Raw genomic sequence first — 12,909 nt, forward strand, 5'->3', positions numbered from 1 at the left:
TGGGGTGGCAGTGCCACTGGTTTTCACACAGAGTGCAGGCAGTGATGCAACACAAGCAAAGTGACATAGAACATCACCTCCTCTGCAAATCAAGAAGATCCTGCCCACCCCTGTGACAAAATCTGTCTGCTTCTACCCACCATGGCATAAGAGCTGAGCTACCACAGCTCCAGTTACTTGAGAGTGGTGCTGCTGATCCTACAGCAGCTCAGGATCCCACTGCAGGCATTTCAGGCTTGCCTATTCCATCTGTACCTCTTCTATGCATCCTGCCTAAAGCAGATGGTGCAGAACCTTGCTCCAGGGTACAGCAAAAGTCACAAATGGAGTTTTCACAGCAGCAACCACAAGACTGGGCAATTTTTAGACAGGAATGGTAAGGTATTAAGAATTATTTACTAGACTGAGACTCAAGGGAAAACTGTAATTATGCAACCTGTACTTTTGTTTAGCCACTTAACCGGTAAAATTTATTAAATTCCCTTCTATGGATTGGTAAAGTGGATAGGCAAACCAGGAACTCATATTCCTTTCAGATATAAAAAGTAGTGAAGGTTTTAACCCTAGAAACAAAATTTCGTTGTGTGAAAACTTCCTGTCGCCAGTGTCCAAGCCACCCCAAAGGATCTGCCCTTTATTTCCAGGTAACCCAAGTATAAAAAATGGAAGACAATATATCATACCTTTTTTTCTTTACTACTATTTACCTGGGGAGACCCCAAACCAGCAAGTATTCTGGACATGTTGCAATTCCCGTGCAGGCACTGGTGTCCAAAGCCAATTAACATCTTACAGAATCAGGCTCACCCATCCCAGGTGAAAAGTTCTGCAGTGCTTCCACCTGCAGAGGCTGCCCAAACCAAGCACCAGAGCAAGCCACAGCAAGAATACACTCATATTTTTTCATTGTTTATTTTAGCACACACAACACAATGCAAATTTATTTTTTTGAATTGCAGTTTATTAGATGAACACAGTTTAATACGTTACGTGTACACGACCTAGGATGCAACATGCTCCCTCCCCTCCCGAGTTACAGAACACTGACGCCGTGAAGGGGAACACCCACAGGGATGTTACAGATGGCTGGGAGTGGAAGCTTTGCACACAGGTAGGTCTACACAGGACAGGATTACATACATAAGGAAGAGGTAAAGACCAGGAAGAAGGGAGTAAGCTGGATCTGCCCTGGCTGAAGGACTGCTCTCAAGAAGATGTTCTCGGTTTTCCTTCCCAAATTCCTTAGGGAGCAGGAAGGTTAAGCATAGGCCATGATGCAGCTGGAGGAAAGCAGTGGTGTATGGTGTCACACGTGTCACTGCCAGCCAAGGGCTCTGTGAGAACCACTGCTCAGGGTGCCAGGGCAAGCTGTGGGCCATTCTGCACTGGGTCCTCCACTTGGGCTCTATGTGAAGGGTGCACATATGGGACTCCATCATCCTCCATGCCAAGGTGTAGAGAAATCAGTGGATAAGTTACTGAAAAATAACGAGATTTGGCATTTTCCTGGTGATCACCCCACTCCTACACTCCCATGAAGGGCCACAAGGCAATTTCAGGGTCCTACTTCTGAATCATGGTATTGCCTGAATAGGACACCTGAAATAAATGGCCTGTTGGTGGAGAAAAGGACAGGGAGGGACAACCAAGAAATCCACTGAGAGCTTGGCAGGTACTCTTCCTTTCAGTGATAGCACTTGGGCTGCTTAACATTAGAATCAGACATTATTTTAAAGAAAGTGTAAACATGAATTTATGGGCTTTACTCCAGGTTCACTTCCCTTGGAAAGTTTGATTCTAGACAGTCAACAAAAAGGAAAAGAAAATTAAAAAACAAAGTCACCTAGGAAAAATCAGAAGTTCAGAAGACTCATCAAAACTGTTTCAGTCTTACAAAGCATGTGCCTTTTGACTCAGGCATCAAAATAAATTTACTGTATTATTAAAAAATAGCAATATAGAAACTACGCCTTTCTCAGTTCAAAGTTTAAGCACATCTAAGAAGACCCCACAGAAACAGTCCTCTTTCAGGCAAGGCACTATCCAGTAGTGTGTGGCACAAACAAAAACACCTCTATCAAAGCCACTGATACAGTGAATGTGCACGTGCACGTCAGCCCACACAGCAACTTTAGCTAGGTACAAAGATTAAGTTACACTCACACTGCTCTCCATTTTAAGAAGTAGGGTAGTTATAGTATTAGCTAGAAATTGGGATCATTTGGTTCTTAAGCATAACTTTATATGCCAAAATCTTAAATAGAATTAAGAATTTCCTATTTCTTTCAGTAAATGTCTCTAGATTCCCCAAACATTTTAAATTATCTGATAGCTACATTTCATTACTACAAAACTGATTAAAAAAATTCCTGATCATCTTGTGTAACAAACTAGAAGTCTACTTGCTTTAATTACAAAAATAAGGCTGTCATTCAACAGACAAAATTCACATCCAAACATATATACTTTTTCTTTTTTAACTAGCTATTTATAATTCAAAAGCACACATTCTAAGGGACTTACACTGCCAATCCATGCAAGCAAGCAGGATATCTTTGGAGCTAGTGTTGTCCTCCATACAACTGACTATGCCCACACACATGCTCTGAAATAAGCCGGGTTTACTTAACAGCTGAAACAAGACTAACTCTCCACTAAACGAGAGCCTTCTGTTCTACAATTATCAAAATTCAAATGAGCTTTGTGAAACTAATTTCATCCCTGGAGAAATCAGTGTGGCTTTTCCTTTCACATCAGTAAGCCTGGGATTTCATTCAGGATTACTCATGTGTATATGCTTACACACTTAGGTAAATTTTTCAAACCTGGGACTTCAGGCAGTTCTCAAAGTTTACAACGTATCAAGTACATGATAAATCCAGGATGGCTTCTCTGCAATCAACTGCAAAATTACATACATTTATATCTCTATTCATTTACAAAGTTAAATATTTTAACTGAATAGTTATATTGACATTAACAATGTACAGCTCCACCTCATGTCATATTCCCTTCCTATAGTGAGGTTCAAGTCTCATGAAAATATGGGATTGGTTACAAGAATGACACAGTAGCTTGACACAAACAAAATAATTCCTAATAATGTATGTACATACATCAATGCCCGTTCAGGAATCCTCTAGAGAAGGTGCTCTGGCAAAGATTTTGACCAGTAAATACAGCCACAGACTTCAAATCTGTGTGTGCTCTTGCTCCATCTAGCTCTTTAGCTCAGCTGAGCAGCCAGGTTTGTTCAATCTGGTAAGAAGGCTAAGAGGTGACCCAATGATAGCCTGCGACTGTCATGAGAGCTGTTAAAAAAAGAAGGGTGCCAATCTCTTATTGTGAGTGCCAAAAAGACACAGCAAACATAACAGCCACAAATAAAAGCCTAGGAGTCAAAAGATAAAAGCTGGACTTTAAAAGATAAAGTTTTCACTAGGAAAGCACTGCAGCAGTGTCACAGGTTACCTAGACAGTTATGAGATCTTCATCTCTGGATATTTCTAATGCTCTGCTAGACAAACCCATATCTGTTTCAAGCTAGTGTGGTTCTTTGGCCTGATTTTGACACTGCTGCCCCAGAAGACCTTCAGCTGTGACATGTCTGGTATGCCATGATTACTGATGTCAACGGAATATATGATTTGTATCACAGTGTTGCTTTTGTTGTGATAGTGTTGCTTTTTGACACTTTTTACAAGTCTGGCTTCCTTCAAACCACACAGTCTGAGTGATGCTGTGATTGCAAATTAGCTTTTCTACATAGTGGTTGTCTGCCATTTACCCAAAGACATAAGGACATTCACTGCGATGGCACTACCTTGCCAGTATGAAATCACTTTAGTAAAAGCTACATCACAGCATAGCTGTTATTTATGAATCAGGATTTGATTAAAAATGCATGATGCAATTTTACTTCTGTCTAGAATACATTTTGTAATAATTATTGGCAAGTCATGGGCCTAAGTTCTGCTGTGTGCATCAGTGCAGTCCCACTGGAATAATCTCTGCTTCCTTTACTTATTCCTCAGCTGAACAACCTCTCTGGCCTCATTTGGCAAAGCACACACTCAGCTTTCTCACTGTCTTTGAGGCACTCCACATCACCACATCTGGGGATATAACCAGGAGAACAGCTAGGCATGCTCTTGGACCATGGTGGAGTGTTTAACCATCATGGGACTGAAACCTGGCTCTCAAAGTATCCCCCGACTCTCATGTGGCTTGTGGTGGAGCTGTGTGTTATTGAAGGTAAACTGAAGTTTTGGCAAAATTTCATTTTAAGACAGTCCAACCATAGAGCTCCAACCTTGGGTGTTAAGACTTTCTCATTTAAAAGATAACTTCATATTATCATTAGCTATGATACCCCTTTAGTTCTTCTGAACTCCCCAGTATTTCCAACAAGTGTTTTACTGAACATTTCACCTGCATTTGGAAACACGTCAAAATATTTCACTTTGGCACCTCCTTCATGATAGCAACCTGTTTTGAATAGTCAGTTGCGATATGCATCATTAGACAAATCAAGTCTCCATTAACTTCATTAATTAAGATTAGCAGCCTATGTCTCTTAAAATAACCATGATCTAGAATAAACACCGCAATAAATAAATGCAGAGCAAAAATATGGCAGTTATTGGCTTAGACCGAGAGCTCAAGATAGATGCTTTTTACCTTCTGGATCATAGCCAGCACAAACATCATAATAACCAGCAGCACTTTAACTATCATGATGAGCTCATTTGAACTACAGTAGTGGGAGGAATTAAAGAAGGTAAGGAATATAACTATATAAGAACACCCATGAATGATACAAGCCCTACACTTTCACTCCTTATTCTCAAACACACGTGCCTGTAAGAATATCAGGGCCAATCGCAAAAGCAATCAAAAGACAAAAGTGAAACATCAACAGTGAGCATTTTTACAATGGAAGATGAGTAGCCCAGCCTTAATCCTATTTCATATGCATGTTATTAGCTCCACATTACTGGAGAGCACCATCTCATGGCAAGCAGACTACTACTACTGACACGTTTGCTCTATCACAGTGATCCATTAGGGAAGCTGTTATGTGCTGAAGAATAGAGTCACTCATTCAGGAATGTGCTTGTTGGTACTTCACATGGGCTTTCTAGGGTTCTGACTCCTATTGAAAAGAGAAAAAATAAAGAGTATTATTAATTACTATTAACATAATATTAATGTTATTTATATACTGTCATCTCCCATACCTCTGACCCTAACCCTGGACCACCTAGGAGCTGAGGATGCATCTCTCTGAAGTACCACCAGTCTGAAGCAGGAAGTTTATAGAGAGTCCTCTCCAAGCCTCCAACACCATATTTTCTAGGAACAGAGCTGCATAGAAGCTGCTATTTCAGATTGCATCAGAACATCATATTTTTCCCAGGACAAGTTCTCCAAATTACAGAGTGAGGCAGGCTGCCAAAATAACCTGCTTCTGTGGTTCTCTGCTGAGGTTCCTTCCTACTGCTGTCCCAGAAATAAGGGGTCCAGAAATAAATGAATTCCTGGCAGAAAAAGAGCTCTATAGATACCCAAGAGCTACCACCCAAGCCTGAAACAGTACTAGTACCAAGTACATCTACATCTACAGTATCCAAGGAAAGAAAAAGCCTCCCCTCTGTCTCTGATCTACTGCCAAAAGGTGTACCACACAGCCTGTCTGAACAAGTGTCCAGACTTCCATATGGCAACAAAATTTCCTCTGCTACACTGTCTTCAACATAAAGGTGTTACCTGGCTTTGTGTTTTGATCTCTATATATGGGTTTGCTAAAACCGAATGAAAAAAAAGTTAATATAAGTCCTGACTACTCCAGCATTTCAGCATTAAATTAATTAATGCCTAATAATAAATGCTGAGCCATTATGTCAGGCTTCAGAAAGTCCAGTGATTAAGTTCTGTCTCCTGTTATAATTAAGCCAGTTGCTTAGAATTTAGATTGATAATGTGAAGGAAAATGTAATCTTTAAACTTAATTTATCTGCTGTCCCAAATTACTTTCATGCACATGCTTGTTTTCATTTTAAATGCTTTACTTTTCCTTATAACCCTCTCAATTACTTCATTAGCACTAGGTATGGATCACAGCAGGGATGCATCCAGACACAGAGCTCCATCAGCAGGGATCAAAGAAAATTCAGTCTCAACATCTCAAGAATTCCATGAAAAATCTGCAATACTACACAGACCTTTGATGCCAAAGTAGGTTTCAGTCCAAGAAAGGAGAATACAGTGTTGCTCTCCTTTGATTCAAAAAAGCCATCATAATCCTACAGAATTAAAAGAAGAAAAGATGAGTCAACATTTGTATTCCTATTTTCCTTGTTGATATTACCACACCCTCTATTAGAATAAAGAGTGACATGTAGTAATGCCCAGAAAAATATTGATACTTACCCCCATTCTCCTACCCAAAAGTAAAACCTAAACTGCAATGATATCACAAACTACAAACTAGAGGGACAAATTAAAACACATAAATTCTCTAACTTCAACATCTCTCACTACTGTGACAGGAAAGTATAAGCATCAAAAGTACCTGCATTAAAAGAAACTCCATTGTGGGTATATTTTAAAGGTATTTAAGTGCAGAATTTCTCCTAGAACCTTTATGGTGATCTAGATGAAGATGCTTTACCAGCATTTCAGCAATTATATACTGCTATTTCAGTGTGAACTGGGATACTGTGCAGCTGCATAATTATTCAAACAGCCTCAGCCTCCCCAAAAACACAACCATAGCTGCACAAGGGCAGTTTCTCAGCCTGATCCTCATACTAAAAGCACCTGTGAAAGACACCAAAAGGCCAGCAGGAATGTATAATGGTCATCATACCTCAGATATATTAGCTGCCATAAGTAGAAAGAGTAAACCGTCTTAAAATGACTTTTTGTTGTTTTCTTCATAAAACATGGCATATGCTAACTTAGGAATTAATAAACACTTATAATTAACTGCCAGAAAGTAAATCCAAGTGAAACAGGCAAATCAACTAAACCATGGTGTAAGCTGAAAGATTACTGAAAGGATTCCCAACAGTGCCGTGGATTAAAAAGGAACAATGTAATCACTGAATACCTATAGGAGTAGTAAGTAATGCTGAAGCTCTGCAGAAGGATGTTTTATTAAGCCTTTAACCTCTCAGAATGAGACCTCAAAAGCTGCATGGACATATTAAACCTTAAAAAGGTCTGTTCTGACTCTTCTAAGGCAGTTGAAAACCCGTGAGGGACACAGGCTATATAAGCAACACGCGAGAAGACAGCCTGTGATCCATGTGAGAAATAACCTTCATTGGCTCCATGGGGCCCATCGACAAGTGACTCACACTGTCTGGAGCTGAAGGTAGGGCAGCCATGGATGGTACAGCCCACATGGGGAAGGACCCTTTCTTTAACATCAGAGCAGGCCTGAATTGCCTGAAGATGCTCATTACAGCCCTGTAAACCAGCAGCCAACCAGCAGGCAGGCAGCTGTTGTGGCAGAGACCTTTTTGGGTCCCTGCCAGGAATATTCTCCCTCCTAAGCACCACAGGCAGTCTTCACTAACCCCCAGACACTTCTTTGTCTCAACAGTTTGTCCAAGGAAGGTTCTGTGTTTGTTCAGGTGAGTCATCATCTCTCAACACCATTTTCAAATGCTGGTATTCTCCTGAAGATTCTTAATCCCAGTACTTCAATTAGCTCTAGAAGCATCACTACTGTAAGATAGCTTTTCCACTCTTTGTTAATAAACTGGTAAGAAAAACAGAGCAGAGAGGGACTCAGAAATGGAAAATAATGGCATAAGAAGAAAGGCTGCACTTGTGGCTCTGACAATGACTGACACTCAGCTAATCCACCAACACCATCTGTTTAACCTAACCTCTGTAAAGTAATTTAATACTTAATAATAAAAAGCTGTCTTCAAGTACTATTTATGATTTTACTTTCAGAATTATTAAGTCCTGATTAGTATGGTTTTTTCCACATTTTTACTCATTAACAAACCTGGATTCACCTACTGAAAAAACCGTGAAGGTTAAACGGTGAGCCAAGTCTATGTTTGAAAGAGCACAAAACCCAGTGGACTGATTCATTTTAAAAGGACCTGAATATTTAAGAACCACAAGAGATTATCCACCAGAAGCAATCTCCCTGATGTTTGGAAATATCTGCATTGCAAAATATATTTAAATCCTACTGACACTTACTTTCATGTGTAGTGGGGGAGAAGAAGCATCATGCTTTTAGATAAAGTAGAAGTAAATTTTAAATAGGAGAATTTTCCTAGTGATGTCTGCAATTACAATCTATGATCTCAAAATATTCAAATGTGAAACAAAAAATGTTACAAAAATGCATAATTGTCCTTTTTAAGGACAATTTTAAGAAATCACTTTAGCACAGTAGTTTCTTAAGAGATTATTGAGAAGTATGATCTCAATGACTCAGTGTTGTGTCATGAGTGGTAGGAGTTCAAAGTGGGCATCCCTGGCTTTTCCTGTAACACAGATGAGATAAAGGATTCTCCAAAAACACCCTGCTTTTGATCTTACTATTAGAAGGAGAGGAAGTCTGTGCAGATTTGGGCCACGTGTAAAGACACTAAATCCATGGGTGAGGACATAAAAATTCTAATCTCAATAAAGGACATCACACTGCTACCAGCAGTAGATGCAGAGGCTGAAGAAGGAAAACAACACAAGCTCAGTGAAAATGAGAATTTCATACCCAGGCAGGAGCTGAATTCACTGGTGGCCTAAGGGGTTCCATTTGGAAAAACTCTGTGGACATTCTGCCTGCCACAGAGAAGGGACACCACCATTCACTGGTTTTGGCAAGGCAGAAGTTCCCTTTTTCTGCACCATGCTTCACCACTAGCAGCAAGTTACTCTTGTCACTGTCCCAGGCAGCTCTACCCAGGAAGTGCTGTGGCTTTGCTGGGGTCAGTGGAGCAGTGCTGTCCTGCCCCTGTGCAAGGAAGTGGCTTCCACTGTCAATGGGACAATGGGCTCCCACTGCCCCACTTCAAAAGGCAACTATGTGCACAAATATAATTTTGACTGTAGCATTTAAAATTATGAAACTTGGTGCTTTCCAGAGCTGCTAATCATGCTTTATTGACACACAGAATTCTGGCAGCATCAGTAGCTGATCAAAACTGACTAAAAACTGAGTACTAAAACTAGTAGGACATGGAGACAGTGCACATGAATCATCAGCAATGCAGAGATGCTCATTCCCTCTGGAGAAGTTGAAAAGCCAAAAATACAGATGGTAAATCCCATCATTGAGGATATGAAATGTTACCAAAAAAGACAAATGCCAGTTAGGAAGAAAAAATATATCTCAGGATGGTTTAAAGGGATAAAGAAGGGACAGGAGGATAAAGAAGGTAAGTAAAAAGCTATTTCAAGGCTTTTCAACAGGATAACAACTAGCTGACTGCTTTAGGCATGGTTCCTCACCCTTAAAGTTGGTGGCAGGTCCATCACCCACCAGGCAATCTGAGCAGGATACAGCCTCTCTGTTTAACACCACAACAGTTACAGAATTCAATGTGCTCAATGAGCTGCTAGGGAGTGGATTAGCTGACCTAATAAGCTCTTGCTTTGTTGAAAATAAACTGAAGCCACTGTGGGTGAGCTGCTTGCCTGTAGCTCACCTATAAACAAGCAAAATCTTGTTGGCCTTGTGTGGCCTAAAGCTCTGGTTTGGTTTCTCAGCTCCTGCTGAGAGACTCTAAACTGGGACTGAGAGACAAACTGTGGCTGCAAAGGTCTTCAGGACCAAAGTTACCTCAGAGGGTAAGGGGAGAAAGGGTAGGAAGGCTGTGAAGCTCACTGTGGTGGCAGGATGCTTGGTACTAGATGTGTTAGCAGACACATGGAATGCACTTCCAGAGCATACTGAAGATGCTAAAGGTTTCCACCAGAAGGATCAAGTTCATGAAAGAAAAATGTAGTAAGAATTACTAAATATGTTAAAGTGGCATTTATTTCAGAAAAATAACTAGAGACATGGAAAATACTCAACCATTTTATATCTTGACTTGCTTGTGGTCTTTCCTAGGCTTATGGCCACTGTTGGAACAAAACTGGGCTTGATAGACCTTCAGTCTCACAAATGGAAGGCCATTTATGCTAATCTTAAGGCGTATCATACACTAACTTTTAAAATATCATAGAATCAGAAAATTACTTGGGCTGGAAGGGACCTCAAAGATCATCTAGCTCCAACCCCCAATAACCAGCAAGGCCATGTGATGTTGTCTGTTAAGTACGATGGTAAAGGGAAAAAAAAGAAACCAAAACACAAAACAACCCAAGCCTCCAAGCCTCACACTTCCACAGCTTTGTTTCTAAAATTTGAATCTTTGCAGCTTATCCTGGAAATAAAAGATGCTGTAGCTGTTTTGCACCTCTTTAAAACCAGATTAATCAAAGGCAGGAGAACTTCGTTAATGTCTACATTACACAGTAATCCCAAAGACCACATGCTACAGAAAACTAACACCAGCTTTGAGACACTGGACAAGTGTTCAGGAAATCTGACACAATCATTCAGGAAATCTGACACAAATGTCTTAGGTTCTTCTGGCCTTCATGTGGGTTTTATGGCAATTTACTACAGTAGGAAAACCATTGATCCTTGGGAATTTTCTCCTCTTTAGAAATCCCTCTTCCAGGGTGAGTTCCAGGGTAGGTTCTCCTCTCAACAATGGCCAAGTTCACAAAGCTCAAGCTGGCTACAGCATTAGCTGTATCCCAGCTGTGATGATCACTAGACCTTAAGTGTGATGTATTCCTTAAGTGTGATGTATTCCCGGAAACCAGATCACTGTAGTGATGTAATTACAGACAGTGCCATAATTAATTTGGCTCAGGATTTTGTTAAGCAGGTACACTCAGGATTGTTTAAATAAACACTGTCACTGCTGGGAGAAACTATTTACTGCACACCAAAGTTTAAATTGGCAGTACTGCAAATCAGCATAAATAATTATTTGGGCTTCAAGGAACATAGCAGAAATGTGAAGGCATTGGATCAAAGTAAAACATGAACACAAAGTAGATTTATAGTTAGCAATTTTACCTTCACTAATGCACTGAAATTAGAAGAACATTACATCTAATGAACTTTCAAAGACAGCAACTGTGAATACAAGTTTTTCCAGCAAGTTTCTTTAAACAAGCAAGTAGGTTTTGTTGCTGTTTGCTTTTAGTTGGCAACAAGAGTGAGCTCGTTAAACATCTCAGACCACACCAAGAAGCTTACCACACCAAGAGGCAGAAAAACAAGAAACCCACCCAAATGTAGCTTGCATAGCTTTTCCTAAAAATTTTTTAAGTGCATTGATTACTGGACAACACTTACTGATTACTCCATTGTCATGCTGCTCAAATGTATATCTTTGTCAGTATTTTTAACAAAAGATTATAATCTCTCTGTTCTTATAAAAGGGGCAACACAATTGTTCCTTCAAGTAATAGTGAGGAACTCCTAATTTAAACACATTGAATCAGCACTTTGCTACTGACTGAGTTAATACTGTATGCCATTGAGAATGAGCTGTTAACATCCTCCCTGAAAAGGGCAGTTCAGTTCTCCAGAACAGATGACATTCATTTACTGATCTGATTAGGATTACAATGGAAAACTCTAATGCAGCACAGCTCTCCTTGGAGAATGTGAGTCTCTTTTAATATTATATAAACATACAAATAAAAGCAGATCTTGTCTGTACAAAACAGAAAAAGCTAAACATGACAGTTTTCATTACCTAACCTTCTGATAAGATCTTTGCACAGGACTTTTAAAGAGCTTATAAAATTGACTCTGCAAAGCAACTTGTTACTCCTCTACTAAAGGCCAGATGTTTATTTTGGTAATCTGTCTAGTTGTCGCCTTCCAGAAACAAAGGCTTTAATAAAAGGGAGCAGATGTCAGCCACAGCTCTATTGTTTGGACAGTACAGGACAAACTCAGGCTGATGTGATGTTTGCCATTCATGCAGCAATGGTGCCAGGGTACACAGACATCAACAGTCTAAGAACTGATATCCCTCACCTCCGATGTAGGGAGTCCAAATGCAACAGGACTTCCCTTAGACAAGCACTGAAGAAATCCAGTGCCTAGTGCCCATCTGGGGAAGGGGAATAATCAGGGCAGTTAGTGTCAGAATCTGTAAATACTATGGATGGTAAGAGCTGTCACCTCCACCTTTTGTGCACCTTCCAGCTCACTGAGTCATTTTACAAATTGTTTGGATAAGAATATTGTCAAATCAGACCACAACAGGAATTGAGAAAGGGAGAGATGGAAATACCAGGGAGTTAACTATGGTAGTCAGCCTGTTACATGAGGTAATGACTAAAAGACACAAAATGTTGCACAGTAGCTCTCCATGCACATATTCTAACTGGGACCCAAGTGGAACAGCAGTGGACTGAATTACTTATTTCATCCTGGCTGTTCTCTGACAACAGCCATGGCCTTTTCTAGATATTATTCCAAAATACTGCTTCATCTGTATTCTGTGCAATACTATGCGACTTCAAAGTATTACTGCCACTCATATATAATTTATCCTCTATTTAAGAACTTACCTTTTAAAAAGACTTTAGTTAAAGTAGTCCAACATCTTCAATAATAAAACCTGTTTTTTCAAGAAAGCAAGGTACAATAGGAAGTTTCTGTTCCATGGAAAGGAGAATTAGGATCCCAAACAAAATTTTTAATAATTATGTCACACTTGCTGACAAGTTTTGCAGAATATCAGTGTAATAAATATAAAAATGAAAAAGAAATGTGCAGTATTTTCTAATATACCCCGTAAAAGTAACAATTCTAATTTTGCACCAGTCCCTTTTAAGTGTTCTAAAATACAT

The 12,909-nt window shown here is 39.8% G+C and overlaps 1 protein-coding gene across 1 annotated transcript in view; it reads right to left on the bottom strand.

The window, feature by feature from the left end:
* Positions 1 to 896: 896 nt before the first annotated feature.
* The window catches only part of SH3BGRL2 (SH3 domain binding glutamate rich protein like 2), a 38,298-nt gene continuing 26,285 nt past the window's right edge, over positions 897 to 12,909 (bottom strand). The window contains exons 3-4 of the mRNA XM_039729337.1: positions 6,225 to 6,305; positions 897 to 5,155 (exon numbers count right to left, since the gene is read on the bottom strand). Of these exons, the coding sequence (XP_039585271.1) occupies positions 5,141 to 5,155; positions 6,225 to 6,305 (96 nt within the window). The 3' untranslated portion in view covers positions 897 to 5,140. The remainder of the gene's footprint in view (positions 5,156 to 6,224; positions 6,306 to 12,909) is intronic.

The sequence above is a fragment of the Passer montanus genome, unplaced genomic scaffold (genome assembly GCF_014805655.1).
Source record: "Passer montanus isolate IOZ18808 unplaced genomic scaffold, ASM1480565v1 scaffold11, whole genome shotgun sequence".
In the NCBI taxonomy this organism is placed as follows: domain Eukaryota; kingdom Metazoa; phylum Chordata; class Aves; order Passeriformes; family Passeridae; genus Passer; species Passer montanus.